At 46.6% G+C, this 18,336-nt stretch overlaps 1 protein-coding gene across 1 annotated transcript in view; it reads right to left on the reverse strand.

Annotated features, from left to right (window-relative positions):
- The window catches only part of DNHD1 (dynein heavy chain domain 1), a 74,872-nt gene that overhangs the window by 23,590 nt on the left and 32,946 nt on the right, over positions 1-18,336 (reverse strand). The window contains exons 13-22 of the mRNA XM_015114961.3: positions 14,806-14,963; positions 13,842-14,334; positions 9,513-9,640; positions 9,213-9,411; positions 8,728-8,822; positions 7,935-8,142; positions 3,866-3,991; positions 3,441-3,538; positions 434-3,320; positions 60-237 (exon numbers count right to left, since the gene is read on the reverse strand). Coding sequence (XP_014970447.2) covers positions 60-237; positions 434-3,320; positions 3,441-3,538; positions 3,866-3,991; positions 7,935-8,142; positions 8,728-8,822; positions 9,213-9,411; positions 9,513-9,640; positions 13,842-14,334; positions 14,806-14,963 — 4,570 coding nt within the window. The remainder of the gene's footprint in view (positions 1-59; positions 238-433; positions 3,321-3,440; positions 3,539-3,865; positions 3,992-7,934; positions 8,143-8,727; positions 8,823-9,212; positions 9,412-9,512; positions 9,641-13,841; positions 14,335-14,805; positions 14,964-18,336) is intronic.

Here is an 18,336-nt window from a genome sequence, read left to right on the forward strand (position 1 = left end):
TTCCATGGGCCAGTCCATCTCAGCCCTCTGCATTTCCCATCCCCCATCCCGGTAGGTACCTGGAGGGAAGGTGGGCTCCGAAGCCCCAGATCAGGGCAAAAAGAAAACTGCTGACAGCCAGCAAGTGTTCCCTGCACTTATTTGGCACATCGTCACTGTCAACCTGGGACCGATTTAGAAAGCTGCTTTTTGAAGACCTGAAGCTTTGGGCCACAGGATCACTACAGCTGAGGTCCTCTGCAAAAGTTGCCAGGGCCACGAAAGGAGCCCCAGTAGAAGAAGGTGGAAGGTGAAAGAAAGAAAAAAGGTTGACACTATTACTTCTCACTCCTGGCCCAGATCCACCAAAGAACACATGCCCCAGGCTCCAGCCATATACCCCAGCTACCCTTAAGGCTCCATCTCTCTCAAGCCAGCCCTTCCATCTTCCCACCTGGGCCAGGGGCCTTCTCCTCCTTTAGGCGCAGGTGGGGGTCAAGCAGACTATGCAAGATGCGTGCCATGCTGGTAACTTCTGCCACACCTGCACAAACAGCTTGCTGCCCATGTACCTGCAGCAGAGAGCTGACACCTTGGCGCGCAAGGAATCGGAATGTTGCAGGCACCAGAACTTCAGCCATGTGGTTGAGCTCAGCGACTGTCTGGTGCTGCAGGCGGTACTCACAGGGAAGGGATGCCATCAGGGCACTAAGTATACACTGCCAAGTCTGCTCTCCACCACACCAGACTAGGGCACAACAGCCTACCACTGTGGGGGACATGCCTGTTGCATCAGCCACCTCCATCAAGAGAAAGGTGCCTGGGGGTCGTGCTATCTGCTGTCCACTGGGGAGACTAAGCTGCGGAAGCTCACTCAGGAGGCAAGTGATGGAGTCCAGCCAAGCAGCACTGGAGGCTCCATCACATATTATCCAGTGCTGGATCCCCATAGATTCCTCTGTCTGCCTCTTTTGGCCCATGTTGTTACACTGGCCGGCTGCACGAAGTACCTTGGGGAAGATGCCATGATGCCAGCAGGAGCCCTCTAACCATCCCAGGAACTCCTGGGGGCTGAGGCCACTGGGGTACAGGTGGGTAATTTCCACAGGCTGGCAGCCTTGGGTTGAGGTGTCCTCCATGGCTGCCAGCCGATTTTGGATCTTAAATAAGCTGTGCCAACAAGTGGTCTTGCCACTGCCTGCAGGGCCTAGGAGCAGAATGCCTGAGGCCCGGCTCAGGGCCTGGCTCAACTGTTCCAAGGACCCCAAAATGTCAGGGCTGGGATGCAGACCTACCTGCTGCAGTTCCTCCACCACCAGTGCCTTCATCAGCTTGTAAGTCATAGCTTCTGCCAGCACTTGGCTGGCGCTAGGGAAAAGCGCACACAGCAGCCCTCGGAGGTTGTGCAGGTGGAGCCCATTGAGAACGCTAAACAGTGGTGAGTGCAGTAGGGCATGCAGTAGGGCAGCCTCCTCAATGGCAGCTAGGCTGCGAGGCTGCTGGCACTTCGTTTCCTCCTTGGCCACATTTAGTGTCTGTATTGTGTCTTCCAGTATCTGCTTGAGCAGTGGCAGGCGGCAGGGCAGGGGCCCAGACACCAGCTCACGCTCTAGAGAGAAGAATTTGGATAGGCGGGTAGCCATCTGGAAGGCATCCCGCATCCCTGCACCTAGCAGAGTCAGCTCTGCCACTTGCCGCAGATCAGGCAATGCCAATGCCACAGGCCGCAGCAGCAGGTGCAGGTTGGCAGGCACAGCAGAGCTCAGGGCACGCAGTACCAGGAGACAGCCATAGCCAAGGCGCATAGACACGTGATGTTTTTCAAAGAAGCCACTGCCAAGGAGCTGGGGCTCGGTGGGGTCTATGGTGCTTGTGTTTCGGGAAGCCTCCTGGTACAGTGGGGCATACAAGCTGTGCAGTTCACCCAGGCGCTGGCCCAGGGCAGACAGCAAGCCAGGGGGAAGCTGCTGAACTTTCTCCAACAGCAGCCAGGCACCACCCTGCAGGGCACCATTCAGATAGTTGCTCAGGCATTGAGCCTCTATCTGAGGTGAGCAGGGCAGCATCACCAGCTGGCGGCCCAGGGCCTGTGCCAGGCTATTCACTATAGCTCTCTTGCCCACACCATTAGGACCCAGTAGAGTCCCACAGGCCACCTCCTCTAGGGCCAATAATAGTACCAGTGCTGGCCGTTCAGGCAGCAGGCTGGGTAGAGGCCCTAGTCTAGGTCCCAAGTACTCATAATTGTACAGGAAGGACCTGCCTAGCACATCTATCCAGCATGCTGCTGGTGACAGAGAGTGTTCAGAAGATGTAGTAGTCTTAAGACTCTGTAGGGGGCTTTTGGGGATTATGTGAGGTGAACCCAAGTGATACTTGAGTTGGCGGACCCAGTGAAAGTCTGTGAGATCACTGACCTGGTGCTGTTCCAGCAGCTGTGCTATATCCCGGTGAGTCACTGCCATGACCAGCAGGGCACTGAGCAGGCTGGTCTGGCGGACAGAAGGCAGGGACTGTCCACCTTGGGAAGCCCTCTGGGCCCGCAAAAAATTCACCAGTACCTCAAGCTTGCGCATATGCATGGAGACCATGGCCAGGGTACCCCAGTCAAGCAGAGCTTCCTCCATCTCGGCCCGCCATACCACCTCCTCTGCCACCAGCACACACTGCCATGGGAAGGCCTGGACTAAATCGATCCAGTGCTGGACATACAGTTGCAGGTACAACTTGTTTTGCTTGGGCAGCTGCTTGAGGGCTTCACCTAGAGATGGGCCTCGAGCAAGGCGAGCAGCCACACAGCCCTGCAGCATGTGCACCAGTGCCAAGCGCAGACACTTCTCCAGAGAGGCCAGCCACTTAGGGAGATCTGGATGCAGAGGAAGGGGACCCTGCAGCTTCACCTCCTCCCCACCCGCCCCTAGCACTGCAAGTGCCTCCACCTGAGTCTGTGCGTTTGGGCTTGACTCCCAGTCATCCATGTTTTTCTCACCAGTTGGGCAAGACTTGAACCTCACAGCATGCACATGAGGAAAGCAGCGTCGTACCCATAGCTGGGCTTCGCATGATTCCAGTCGAGCAGCCAGCAGGGCTACCAGCTCACTGTCACTAAGGAAGAAGAGGCGGGGGAAGTGAGCACACACTCCATAGAGCACGCTCTCCAGAGTCATGATGATGCCCTCCAGCTCCACCGATCCTGCTTGCAGCAGTTGTTGCAGCTGCTGGCCTTGGAAGTAAGGGCTCCTCTTGGCACTGGGCACTACCAGTGACAGAACCATGGGGTCAGCTACAGAGATGCGCATCAGGGTTCGATACTGGTCGTCCATGACCTTGAAACGAGAGTTCTGTGGTGAGGGAGAGGATAAAAGTGAGGGCCAATATGAAGTGGCAGCTCCCCTTTCCCACGCTGAGCCCTGCTATTCAGGAACCCTTTTTGCCCTCTCTGCCTTAACCCCCTTCCCTACCAGGTCAGCATTAGGAAACTGGATCTTCATCTCATGCAGAACTTTATTCAGAAAAATCCACTTCTGCTGGAAAGTCAGCCACACCTCCAGCAGGGCACCTGTGTAAGCAGCCAGAGAAATGCTGGTGGGAAACACTAGGGTTCTACCTTCTGCAGAGGAGTCCACCCTGCTCCTGACCTCTCAGGTGCCCCGCCAGCCCAAGCAAAATACTCTGCCCAGCAGGACTCGGGGATCCTGCTTGAGGGAGAAAAAATTTTCACTGTGAATAAAAACCTGATCTCTTCATCCCAAGAAACAGCCCTGAAGGAGGTCCTCACTCTATTCTTCATATGTTCTCCCACCCAACCTCCACCTCTCACCCCCATCCCTCTGGCACATCCTGCCTCAGGTCTCACCCATCAGCCTGACTAGAGGCCTGCACTTACCCAGGCCATGCATGATGGCCATCCACTCCAAAGCTATTTTGTTTAAGTCTCCTGACTTTTGGATGGCCAGGATCTTGGACAACACCTGAAGACTTTCCTGGATGGAATCCTGCAGGTTGCTGTAATCTAAGACAGAAAAAGCTGAACTGGCAGTCAGATGGGGCAAGGGCCGGGGCTGGGGGAGAGAAGAGCAGACCAGGGGGACCTTCCAGGAGAGGCAGTTACAGAGACCTTGATGCCCTTGCTATCTTTTTTCTTTTCTTTCTTTTTTTTTTTTTTTTTTTTGAAAAAAAGCCCAGGCTGGAGTGCAATGGCACGATCTCGGCTCACTGTACTATGCTTCCTGGGTTCAAGCAATTCACCTGCCTCAGCCTCCTGAATAGCTGGGATTACAGGTGTGTGCCACCACACCCGGCTAATTTTTTGTATGTTTAGTAGAGATGGGGTTTCACCATGTTAGTCAGGCTGGTCTCGAACTCCTAACCTCAGGTGATCCACCCACCTCGTCCTCCTAAAGTGCTGGGATTACCATGGTGAGCCACCATGCCCAGCTGCCCTTTCTGCCTTTAAGGATTCCATCAGTCAATATGTAGAGCCTATAAAGCACTTGGGTCTCAAAATGGTGAGAGAAGAAGCTCCTCCTTTCCCAAGGCACTGTGGGCAGACTCCAGGCCAGCTGAGTTCCCTGACTAGCTGCTGTGAGTATCAAGCTAACTCCATGGAAGTGCTTTGTAAGAACTAGGGCCTCTAGCCTGGGAAGAGGGCTCAATGGCTCCAGGACCCTACATCATATTTCTATAGCAAGAATGCCCATTCTGTCTTAAAAGGGGTCCTGGTAGAGAAGCTGAGAACAAACTTTTCTCTATAGTCTTAGCACTTGGCTCCCTGGTGCTGCTTAAAGAGTTATCCCTTCAGGCCACAAGTGCTTGGTTAGACTAGGGCTGGAAATGAGGTAGGGACACTAATTGGGGTAAAAATGAGAGAACAATCAAGAAAGGAGGTTTATTCAGACAGATGTAGAACTCTCCAGACATCCCTGGTGGGAAGAAAACTGTCTATCCCCTTCCCTTACTCTTCCCCATGTGAGGAGGCAAAGAGGCCCATCTTTTATGCCCTATGGGAAATGAGGCAGGCCACAGCCCTGCACACAGCTGCCTGTGTAAGTGTACTTCAGCTTTCCTCTGCATATCCACACAGACCTCAAGTTCTCACCTAATTGGGGGAAGGTTATGATGAGGTACCGTGAAGTCTCACTTGACCTAGATCTGAGCTGTGTCTGCCAACATGATATATAAAAAGCACAAACTTCCTTGGGGGTGATGGTCCTGATATTATACTTTCATTTTCATATATATCCTTGTTCTCATTTGGTTAAGAATCTAAAGGGGGAGATTAATAATTTGTAGGTGTGCCCAATCCTGTAACAACCTGTCTTCTTGAGGTAAGAATTAAGTACATAACAAGTCCATCATTTGGGGTTTATTTGGGTGAATGAAGTCACCAGCTTCATGGTGTGTGGCCACTACAAAGATGTTGTCCTTGGTTAACATGCCCAGAGTTAACAGGAAAACAAAACCTGGTACAGAGAAAGGAGAGAACCCATAGGAAGAAACCTCAACCATACAAGTGCTTGGTGCAAATGCTAGCTTAGAGAGAGAAGGGAAAACTGAAAGGGAGCAAAGGTGGAGGAAGGGCTGTGAGCTGAAGTAAAGACTGGTAGGACCCAGGCTGGTATCTGAAATTATGCTCACAGACATCCCAAGGCCCAGATTATCCAGAGCCTTTACTCTGCACTATGAATTTTTATTTATTACTTTTGGTAGCAGAGAAATCTAAGGATGAGGCAGAAAAGTGGTAGACATCAAGTAGGAGCAGATTGGCAAAGTGTAGAACCAGGGTCAGAGATGGGCAAATGGATTAGCATAAAATGTGCTCAGGACAAAAGTGGGAAGAGAATCTCCTTTCAATCTTGGTGCAAATGTTAACTGCAGACATCCAGCCTTTGTGTCAGTCAACACCAAAACTTACAAGTCCTTAATAAGGGAGATGTGAACAAGGAGGCTGGGTGCCATGTATCAATGTGCTGCAAATGGCTGGAAAAGGCACCCCTAACCAAATACTGGATATAAAGAGGTGAAAAGGATAAAGAATTTGGGTAATAAGGAACATCTATATTAGAATAGAAAGGACCTACATTCTCCTCCATGCAGAAGTTGAACCAGTTACACATCTTGCCTAGTTGACTTCTACATAGCTTGAGTCCACCCACTTTTCTTTCCCCATTGCTACTATCCTAGTCTAGACCACTATTATTTTTCACTTGGGTTATACCAGTCATCCCTTAATTGATCTTTCAATTGCCATTCCTTGCCTCCTTTCAATCCATTCTCCATATTGAAACCAGAATGATATTGTTAAACTAAAATCTGATTATGTTACTACCCATAAAAAACATACAGTGACTCTCTATTGTTTTCATGTTATTGAGTAAATTCTTAATGTGACCCACAAGACTTTGCATGATCTGATCCTCTCCAGTTCTATCTGCTCCATCCCCTCCTCCACTATTATTTGGGATCCAGCTACAGAGAAATAGAAACAGAAGCTCATGCTCCCCATTCTTACCATCAAATATACCGACTAAAGCCCTAACTGAACTGAAACTCACAGATTTCAAGCTATTCTTTAGAAGATCCAAACATTTTTGCTTCCACTAGTTAAAGTGTGTGCACACTAAGAATAAGAGTGTGTTTGCGAATCTATTTATGTGAGTTATGTTGTGATTGTAAGTAAAGAGTTGAATCTAATATTGTAAAAACCACTGACACATTGGTGGGGGAAAAGTTGCTGTTTCTATGGAAACCACAGAAAGCTTCAGTAAAGGCAAACTGATTAAACATATGCTATTAGGTATAGGCAAGTCAATTTTTTATAAACTGGGAACTTATAATAAAAATCTAGAAAAGCTCTGGACTCTGAGACAGTGTCTTCTATGTAACTCCCAACTGTCTCAATCTCCTTGGAAGTCCTCTCCCCACCTCCCTCTCTCCACACGGTACCCAGCTCCTGCAGCTAAGGCCCTTCCCTTCATAGGGACTTTAAAAGTGTCTTCATGTTGCTGCCCAACTTTACAGAAAGTGAAAGCAGAAATAGTAGACAATGCATTAATGCAAGAAAGGCAGTGAGGAACTATCAAATCAAATAAAAGCTCTTGTCATTAGCTTAAAAGGTTAGTAAATGTACATGCATATATTTTGCTAAAATAAAAATCTTAAACTATGTATGCATCATTAGATTTTGGATTCACCAACTGGGTTCCAGTTGTGTTGAATAAGAAAATTTCTCCTCTATTGGCAATGCCCCAGCTATATCATCTTGGATGCTTATGTAAATGCTGTTCCCTTTGTCTGGTCTGCCCTTCTCACCTGGCAAGTTTGGCAAACTCTTACTCCTTCAAAGAGTCAGCATAAGGCCTCTGCCTAAAGAAGACTTCTCTGATTCTCTCTCTGGTTCTTTGAGCTGGTCCTCTCTCTGAGATTCTACTGCCCTCGGTAAGGTGCTCCATTTTGTTTATCCCTATAATATTGACTGTCTCTCACTGGACTCAGAAATCTCTGAGGGACAGGGATACTGTCTGTAAGTCTCAAGGTCTCCCGTGTAAAGTTTAGCACAGAGGAAGAAGGTTTGATGAGGGAGAGAATAAAGAAATGAATTAATGAATGAGGCATAAAATTAGACAGCAGGGTGCAATCTAGAGGACAGAGCATTGAAAGGTGTAGATAACTGACCATGAGGAATTTCTGAGTGTAGGCAGAAAGAGGAGGAAGGACCTTTGCTGAAGGACCCAGGCATTGAGTAGAGACAGGTTAGGGGAAGGGGATCACAAGGAGATTAAGACAGTAGGGGGCTACATGGAAGACACTGTCTCAGAACAGACTAATGTCTCAGGCTGTCTAGTAAGGATGGGGCCCTGGCTAGAGAATCAGATCTGCCAGGGCTTGATGGATATGGTGGATGAAAATGGCCCCCAGCAGGGGGCTTTCACTAGGTCACAAGGACTGAGTCTCACCTGAGAGGATGAAGGTGCCACTATCTTTGTCCACTACCTCCCACTGGGGGCTGCGGAGCACCTGCCTCTTGGAGCGCTCTGAGGCTGGGGGCTCGTAGGGTACATGCAGGATGAAGTTGAGCAGGCGCAGCTGGCGCACTTCCCAGTATCGCTGCAACTGCCGTATAGTCTCTTGGGCATGAATTCGTTCGTTTTCATTTTGCCAGACCTGGAACAGCTGGGTCTCAGGAACCAGGATTGGGCAACTGATTAGGGGATAGGCTTGGAGCTGGGACTTGGGGATTGGATCTGAGACAGAACTCAAGGGTCAGGGCTCAGGAGAGTGGAGGTGTCAGAGATGAAGGGAAAGGGGGACCATCAGGCTTCAAAGATAGACCATCAGCAGCATCTAACTACCTTGCCCTGGGGCCACTGCTTTGGAACCTCCACCTACTTTTGCAAGGCTCCAGTTGAGCAAATACCTCAGTCAGCTCATGCTCTCTGGGGACAAGATAAGTATTGGGGGCACCTGCCATTCTGTTCGCCCACAACTTCGGGGCTGCCACCCACTTCCTTCCCCCATCAGGGACATACTCTCAGTCACAGGGAGTCTGGAAGCACCCAAGAAATCCCCATCTGGAGATTTAAAGAAACTGCTCCTGCCCTTCAGGCAGGTTAGCAGTCTCAACCCCCATTAAATCCTATGCCAAACACCCACCACCCTCTTGTCTAAAGGGACTGCTGGGCCTTGACTGGCTTTATTACAGGTCCTGGCTTTGGACCACTTCTCTCGCCCCCGTACTGCAGGCCCCACCTGGTTGATTCGATCTGCAAACTCCAGCAGTGGATAAGTAAGCAGCTGGCCCAGCGTTAGGAGTTCTATAGTTTGGAGACTGCCCAGCCCGAGGGCTGGAGGTAGAGAAAACAAGTCAGAGCAACACTCAGTATGTGACAGAGTCCAGCCCATATCCCATATCCCAGAGCCCAGCCCAGCCCAGCTTAGACCCCAGATAGCAGATCCTAGAGCACAACACAGAGTCAACAGCTTAGAACCCAAGGTCTAGAGCACAACTCAGAGCCCAGAGGTAAGGCCCCAGCCCAAGCCCAACCACCATCAGCAGAGAGGAGGTAGTAAGGGAAGTTAAAAATTTTTGTCCCAGTTGAGGAAAAGAGATTGAAATATGTGGGAAAGGTAGGGACAAACCTGGGGAGGAAAGGTGTTTCCATCAGGAGCAGCAGGAAACTGAGTTGTTGCATCGCTCTAACCTTTCCCCCTCCTCTGACATTAACCAAACATACCTCGCAGGAGACACTGGCAGTTGAGACTCTGTGGCTGGAGGCTGCCCAGCTTAGCGAGCAGGGGCAGGTAGCTGCGAAACTCCCCCAGGATGCGCATGCAGTGCTGCAGCACGGGGCTGTTCAGCCCCAGGGTTGTGCTCATCCGTGCTGCCTCTGTCAGCCAGCCCTCTGTCTTCTCCTGGGCCATAGCTAAGCTGAACTGCAGGGAGGAGGGCTCACTGTCAGCTTTAGACTCTTCCCCTTCCGCACCACTGTAGTCCTCCACTCCCAGACAAGAGCTCCAAGGAAGGGTGTCAGCACCTTGGCAAAAGCCATGCACTTCCACTCGCTGATGTTTTCAGAGATGACTCGGTACAGGTGCCATATGCGCTGCTGCTGCACAATAGGACGTGTCCCACAGATTGGCAAGGGCACAGGAGTCTCATCCTCTGTGGGGGAGGATTGACTGAGACCTGGGCTGCTTGCAGTGTTGGGAGGGGGGGGGGTGGAATGATCAGTCAAGAGCCCATAATGACAGAGGTAGGGTCCAGAAAGTGATGGTTGGGGATAGGGGAAGTGGAGTTCCAAATTGTTTGGCTCAACAATGGAGGTGGGGTTAATCCAAGGAACAGTTACTCCAAGGAAAGACCATCTGAGAAAATGTGATGGCAGTGAAAGGGAAGAGTTCCTCTTTTATTAGTCTCCATCTCACTCACTCCATTCTAGTCTAGTGACAACGGACTCTATTATTGCTGAGATGCACCAGGCATGCATTCTCCTGCTAAGGGCCTTTGACTGGCAGTTTATTTCTTTCTGGAACACTCTTCTTTCAGAGAATCACATGGCTCATGCCCTCACCAACTTCAAGTCCTTGTTCAAACAGCATCTTCTTTTTTTTTTTTTTTTTTTTTTTGAGACAGAGTCTTGCACTGTTACCCGGGCTGGTGTGCAGTGGTGTGATCTCGGCTCACTGCAACCTCTGCCTCCTGGGTTCAAGCCATTCTCCTGCCTCAGCCTCATAAGTAGCTGGGAATACAGGCTCATGCCACCACGTCTGACTAATTTTTGTATTTTTAGTAGAGACAGGGTTTCACTATGTTGGCCAGGCTGGTCTCGAACTCCTGACCTCATGATCTGCCCGCCTCGGCCTCCCAAAGTGCTGGGATTATAGGCATGAGCCACCAGCCCAGCCAAACAGCATCTTCTTAATGAGGCCTATGCAGGCTATCTGTTTAAAAATTCCTAGCTACCCTCCCTGGCATTCTAGACCCCTCTTACCCTGTTCTACTTTTTTTTTCCTCTATCACTTATCACTTTCTTATATACTACAGAATTTGGTTATCGTCATGTTTATTGTCTTTCTCTCCCAACTAGAAGTTTGAGTTCATTAAGAAAAGCGTTTTGTCATTTGTTCACTGATGTACCTCAAGCCTAGTGTACACAGTAGTCTGTCAACAAATATGTGTTGAATGAATGAATGAATGAATGAACTGTCAGCCCAAGAGAAAGTTCAGCAAGATGAATATAAAAAAAGATCTGGCCCACATAGAGGACATGTCATGTTTACCTCTGGCCATTATCCTCCACCCCTTCATCTCACAGGGTACTACATTAGTTCTTAATCAATTAAATCAATTATTTATAGTCAGTTGTGAGATATGTGTCAAAAGGAATTTATAATTAACAATAATTATAGTATCGAGGTTTGCAATTTACTTAAAAGACAACAGACATCTCATTAACTTGAGTGGGACAAAAAGTGATAGAGTCACACCCAAACGCTGGGCCTCATGCATCTTACATATGTGCACATCATCCATTTTGGAGATCTCAGAATATTAAAAAGCTGGAATCACTAGGCTATCAAAGCTCTGATCTGACAAAAAGTAAAATGACAGTAAATCTGAATTCTTCCAGTCTTTGTCTAAACTCAAAGATATGGCTAGAGTCCCATATAATCTTTGATGGCAGTTGTTTCAACATCAAATATTGGACAAATAAACAACTTCATCTGTAAGAAAGAGCAGACGTGATATCTCCAAACACATGAAAAGATAAAAACAAACTGGGGATTAAGAGCAAATGTCCTTTGATGGACATTTTCTGGTATCTACTTGATAATTTCCATGCATTTTAAAACTTTTTATCTGAAAATGAGTTCTGATCTTTAAAGTTGTAGGAAAAAGTAGTAAAAAAAAATTGTGTACCTTCGATCTTCCATAGGTATAGATATATATCTATACTGTTTATCTTTGCCTTTTGTTGACATTTTACCCATTTGCTTTATCATTTGCATTCACGTGCTATGTGCATGGGCATGTGTATGCACATATTCACACACACAATGTTTTTTTCTGAACTATTTAAGGGCAAGTTACATAAATACTCAAGTATGCATTTCCTAAGAATAGGGATATTCTTTTATATAACCACAGTTCAATTCCCAATTTCATATATTATATTGACACAGTATTTTAATCTACTGTCCATATTTCAGTTTTGTCAGTTGACCTAATAATGTCCTAGATAGCATTTTTTTTTTTTTTGCCTCAATTATAGCATCTGGTCCAGGGTCAGGTACTGCATTTGCCATGTCTCTTAGCTTCTTTAATCTGGAACATTTCCATAGCCTTTCTTGCTTTTGTAACAGACATCTTTGAAGTATACAGTCCCCATTTGCCACTTTTTTGTTCACAGAAAGTTCCTCATGTTGTGTTTTTATGATTTTTAAAAATGATACTCATGCTCAGCTGGACTACTACATAAATGATACTGTATCCTTCTCCAGTATCACATCTGAAGGCATATGACATCCCTATGTCCTTCATTGGTGATGTTAATTTTTAATCAGCTGGTCAAATTGTCTGATTTCTCCACTCATTGTTGTTTCTTTTCCTTTATCTTTTTTTTTTTTTTTTTTACAACAAATAAGTGATCTCTGGGAGAAACTCTCTAAGATAGTGCAAATATTCTGCTCCTCATCAAATTTGCCCTAGATTTGGCATCCATTAATCCTTATCTGATCTGGTAATTACCATGATGGCTACAAAATAATAATTTTCCCACTCCAGCCTTCCTTCCACATTTGCCAGTCAGCTCCTGGCATTTTACTGTAAGCATGAGTCCTCATTTCTCTCTCATTGATTTATCTATTTATTATTACTAGGGATAATAAATGCCTTTACTTCAATAGCTTAGAATTTATTACTGTACTTACTTTGGTGATCAAATTGTTCCAGATTTAGCCAGTTGGTATCCCTTCTGAATCCTTGTGATATGCTCCCATCACTTTTTAAAACACCTTAATACTTTCTTACTTTCTGGTATAAAAAGACACTCTAGGTTCATCTTGTACCTACCCTGCCACAGCCCTGGAATCATCCATTTCTCTAAGGAGCTCTGGTTCCTTTTAATGGGGAATGATATTAGAAACTAAGACCTGAGCACAATATGGCTTCTTGCTACAGTGGTTTCTTTGCTTCGTGTCCTCTTCAGCAGATAGAGATAGCAAATGTGTGCACATGTATATACACATAAACATACAGTTACATACATATACATGTGTACATAAGCATGCATACACATGCAAAATGTGTGTTTTAAAATGCAATAGAAATACAAAGTGATGCCATAGGAAATGGAAGCTTATAAAACAAGCTCACAACATTTTTCCAGAAATCAGAGAAAAAGAATAAAAGAATGAGTGATGATAAAGAAGATAAAATCAGTGAGTGAGAGAGATTCAGTAAATCCAACAAACATAAGAATTCTGGAAGGAAGGCCAGGCACAGTGGCTTACACCTGTAATCCCAGTGCTTTGGGAGGCTGTGGCAGAAGGACTGCCTGAGTCCAGGAGTTTTAGACCAGCCTAAGCAACACAGTGAGTCCTCATCTGTACAAAAAATACAAAAATTAGCAAGGCATGGTGGCACACACTTGTAGTCCCAGCTACTCAGAAGGCTGATGTGGGAGGATTGCTTGAGCCTGGGAGGCTGAGGCTGCAGTGAGCTGTGATCATGACATTGCACTCTAGCCTGAGATCCTGTCTCAATTGTTTGGTAACGGTTCTTATATTTGCTCTGGTCTCCTTCCAGAGCCCACAGAGTTGTTTAAGAACAGAAGGGAACCAGCTTCAACTGTATGGAAGAATTGAGACCAATAGTTATGTCCTAGTCTCCTCCTGTGTATTAGTGAGGCACTCAAGTAGCCTCCTCTCTATACCACATTGGCTGGAGGAAGTAATCTGCTAGAGCATCAAGACCTACTCTTATCTGGGGTCTGCTAGCTGGTGTAGGATTGTGTTGAACAGGGCTACACAAAGGCTAAGTTCTATAAGGAGGGCAACCTTACATTTCTCCTGCACATGCTTTTAGCCCCTGACCCTATCACATTCTGATGGAACATTCACTTGTTTGCCTTCCTTATCAGACTGTGAGCCCCCATGCCCCCACCCTAAGCACAACACCTGCCATGGTCAATATATGATATTTTTGTCCTGAAATTTTCATTTATAAAAGACACCAATGAAGGTATGTGATTCCCAAGGCTTGCTTGGGGTCATACAGGACACAGAACCCTGAGTTCCAACTCTTGTTTCAGTTGACGGGTCTATCACAGAGTGATAATGGAGGGTGCGGGGATCCTCAGTACCAGTGAAGATGACATAAGCGTGGTGCAGTTCACTGAGGTCGCTGACTGTGTTCTGGAACTGACGCTCTAGGGAGATGAGCTGGTGTTCAGTACTCCTCTGATCTTGTGTGGGGTCCATAAAGGGACCGGAGAGGGCCTTCCCAAGCAGGCCTTCCAGCTCTGCCAATGCTGCTGCCATCAGCTGCTGCAGCTTGGGTATAATGGCATGTCGCTTGCTGAGCAGGAACTCTGAAGCCTGGCTTTTCTCAAACTGAAATGCCTCCCACATATCCAGAAGCTGTGGGGCAAGCAGAGGGCAGTGGAGTAGATGTGGTCGTGGGGGAGGAGGGCGGGGAGGGATGGGTGACTCCCTGAATTGCCTTCTCACCGAGATGTCCAGTGCTTCATTCTCAGCACTAAAGAGGCTAAAATGGTTGCGGATGAGTTCATGGAGTGCCCGTACGTATTCCATTCGCTCCTCCAGCTCGACGTACTGTTTGTTGGCTTCATTCAACTGCAGGAACTACAGCATGAGACCAGCAGCCCCACAACCCTATGTGCCTCTTTGGGCCCATCCCTGAGGGCAACTCCCACCTTTTGGAGTGAAGTCTCCAGACCCAGTTGCAGCCTTGTAATCAACTGGTGTCAGGAGCAATCTAGGATCAAAAACCTCTCTGACCCAGATCTCTCTGGTGAAGGGTCCACTTCTCACCCACCACCCCATTACCTTGATGACAAGGCAACAATTTTCTATCTGACTCACAGAGAGCACAACTCTCTCATCACACCAGGGCCTCCCTGTGACATGAGGAACCTGAGGGCCACGTGGACAGGGTAAGAATTAGCAAGGGTAGATCTCTTAGGTGAGCAGTTTAAGAGCATCAGGCCCTGATGGGAGCTCAGCAGAGACCTGAAGACAGTGCGCTGAGCTTTTAAGCAGGATGGGCCCTGAATAAGCTGGGAAGGATGGATGGGGAGAGCCCACCTTCTGGGTGCACTGTGCAATGGCGTGAATATCTGAGTTGATGGTTCGGAAGACATGCATGAAATTTGTGAGCTCTGTCATGAGTTGTTGACTGAGGCTCCAGCACTCATTTTGCACCTGTGCAAGAATGTCCTTCCTTATGCTGTCCAGCTTGGATTCTGGAGACAGGAGAGTAAGGTGTGAGGGGATGCATAAAAAAGAAAGGGTACTGGGGACATTGCTGTGATCCAGAGTGGGAGTAGGCTGAATGGCAGGTCGGACCATGAATTATCTCGTTTAATGCTTGTTGGATCCCTGCTCAATGTCCAGTCAGCTGCTATGCACTGAGGACTGTGCTCTATACCGGTAGACAAGAGCAAATGAATGAAACAGAAAGTTTCCCCACCCTGAAAGGCTCATAATATGAGGCAGAGACAGACATATAAATGAGCAATCACAAATCAGAATGATAAATCCACTGTGAGTGCCTGGGAGCCTTCAGCCAGCATAGTTAAGAGGTGGGGGTGCCGGGGGGTATCCTGAGAAGGCTGGGCAAGGCCCCTTCAGAGAAGAAACATTGGAGTTGGATGTGTTGAGTAGTTAATGCTCCAAAAAGATGAAACAGTGTGTGCAAGGGTATGGAAATGACATGATTGTGAATAGCAGAATACCCTAGCAGAGATAAAAGTATTCTGCTTTTGGAGTCTTACTGCCCTTGCTCTAGAAGAAGGGGGACCAAGAAGGTAGTATGATCTGCCTTTTGTTTTTAAGGATTAAAGTAAAGAAGGTCTCAGGTGGAAAAGGGGCTAGAAAGTAATCCTGGAAATTGCCCTTGGCAGTATGAACAACTTTATTATCTCAGAGGGCAGGGATAACACCCATATGATACCTCATGAAATCTAAGATCTGCTTGTAAGAAGTACCATTATTTTACATACCACTAACAAAGAAAAAACTGATGCCATCTAAACTCTAACATGTCTTCAATCAGGAGACATCTTTAAGGTTCAGAGATGTTAAAATATGCACAGGATGGGAAAACACAACATAGAAATCTGGTACACCAAATAGAGTATAGAGTGCTTTCTACATACCAGACACTATTTCAAGTACATTAATTATATTAACCTATTTTATCCTCACAAATTCCCATTGAAGTAAATACTATTATTTTATAGATAAGCAAACTGAAGCTCAGAGAGGTTATGTAACTTGATCAACATCACACAGTGGCAGAGCAAAGATTCAAACTCAGGTAGCATGGCTCCACTCCATTATATTTTAAATACAAATATGTTTATGTTATAAATATAAATGTAAACATATATAAAATATGTTTATATAAAGTATTTAAAAATATATTTTATATTATGTGTGAAGTAAACTGGCCAACCCTCTATTAGCATCTCTGCAACTAGAAGGTAAAATAGTGAGTTTGGGGGACAGATAATTGAGACATACTGGGCATGTCACTTTCAGAGACTTGGAGGAAGTAACCAAGACAAATGGGTACTAAGACCTGAGATTGAGAAAACCTACTGAGAGGAAGCCTATTGAGGGACAACCTATATCAGACAGAACACAAAGATCTAAACTCATCCTTTTTCACACTGTCCCTTTGGAACATAATAGTAACTAGGCCATTGCAATGCTGCCGCATTGTTTTTTTTTTTTTTTTTATGGTGCTGCTTTTGGACCAGTAGCAACAGGCAGATGAAGGCAGATGGGAGCTCAACAGTGACACCATATGGTATAAAGGAACAATGCATTGATAAATATATATATATATATATATATATATACACACACACACATACCCCAGGACTCCCTTGGGATTAGAAGCTGGAGATGGATAAAAACAGATTTAAGAGATACTTAGAGGACAAAAGAATGACAAGGATTTGGTGACACGTTGGATGTAGTAACATCAAGGAGAGAGAGGAGTAAAGGGTGACCCCAAGTTTCTGGTGAAGCTAATTCATCAGAGTGTATAATTATGCCATTCGTTGTTCAAGCGAGCTCAGGAAGAAGAGAAACAACAGAGTTAAGTTAGAGGGTTAGATAAAATTCAATCAGCAAGAAGGATGAGAGTAGACACAAGGGGATAAGGTGAAATGAAAAAAATTATTGAGCACCTACTGCATGCCACACTCAATGCTAGGAGTATTGCAAATAATATCTCACTTAATCATCCCTACTATAACCCTGTGAGTGACTGTGTTATCATGCCTAGCTTACAAATAAGGAAACTAAAACACAGTAATCTGAAGTTACCAAGCAAGTGAAAAACAGAGACAGGGTTCTAAATCCAGTGCTTATTTCTCTCCACCTGCTCCTCTTGAAGAGGCTAGTTGGTCTTGAACTGAGGATCAAGAAACTAACAAACTAGAACAACAATGAGCTTTCTGGAGCAGCAGTGAAGTAAAGCCTGACCAAAACAGGACCAGAGAAAAGGCAAAACAATCATAGGTCCTCCCCATTCCTGCCTTGCCAGCCCAAACCCCTTGTACAAGAGCAGGGAGTTTCAGTGGCCTATTGGATACCTAATGATACATGTGCTTTCCTCTGTTGAGAGCCAACACAGGGAAGGCTAAGCAAGCAGAGCATTCAAGCAAACTCTTTCCAGGCCCCAGTGGCTTCTAACCTTCATAAAGAAAGCAGGCCTAGGGAGCCATGGGTCCAATAGAATTTAGTCTTCACAGGAAGTAGATACTATTGGCTATTGCCATCTGAGGCTCGGTGAGGAAAGAGAACAACCTCCATATTTCTGAAAAGAACAAATCACTGGCTTCCCAATCTACCCCACTGTGAGCCTCTCTATGGCGAACTCCTAGGCTGAGGCACTAGCTAGTACACAATAGCATGAGATATCCTTCCTATGGGAAGGGAGAAAGAGGATAAAAGACTAGGTCATAAACCAGATTTCTCAGAGACCCAGGGATACGAACAACTGGGCATTGGCTTAGTAGGGGTAGGAAGTGTCAAGAGGAGGGAACCTGAGATGGGATGAGGAGAAAACAGATAGTAGAATGCTCTTGAGCCCCACTTTCTATATAGAACTTTGCGAAGAGACTATCTTTTAGGGTGCCCCTTGCTAACATGAAATAGTCACAGCAGAGTAGAAATCATACTGCTATGTGTTGTAGTAAAAAGAGGGGCAGATATAATGCTTACCAGTTTCCCACAACTCCCAAATGGCAGGGAATACAGAGGATAGCAGAGAATTGATAGCCAGTGGCCTGGATGAAGTTCCTGTGTTGAGGGGCTAGGGACCCTGAAGCAAAAGCCGTGGGGGTAGCCAGCCTAAGACAGAGACTGGATGAAGGATTCACTAAAACCCCAAGGATCAGCTATGCCAGCAAATGCCAAGGCAAGGACGGGTCAGCAAAGATAGACACTCCAGGTCCCTATAAGGCCAAGAAAACACACCCCAGCTCTACCAGCCCAGGACACAGCAGCACCAGAAGCAGCTATGTCAGAAGGGCAGAGACCAGGCAAGGAAGTATTACACCTCAGAAGCCAGCCCACCAGCCTTCCCCAGTACAGGGGGCA

Source organism: Macaca mulatta, chromosome 14, assembly GCF_049350105.2.
Source record: "Macaca mulatta isolate MMU2019108-1 chromosome 14, T2T-MMU8v2.0, whole genome shotgun sequence".
NCBI lineage: Eukaryota > Metazoa > Chordata > Mammalia > Primates > Cercopithecidae > Macaca > Macaca mulatta.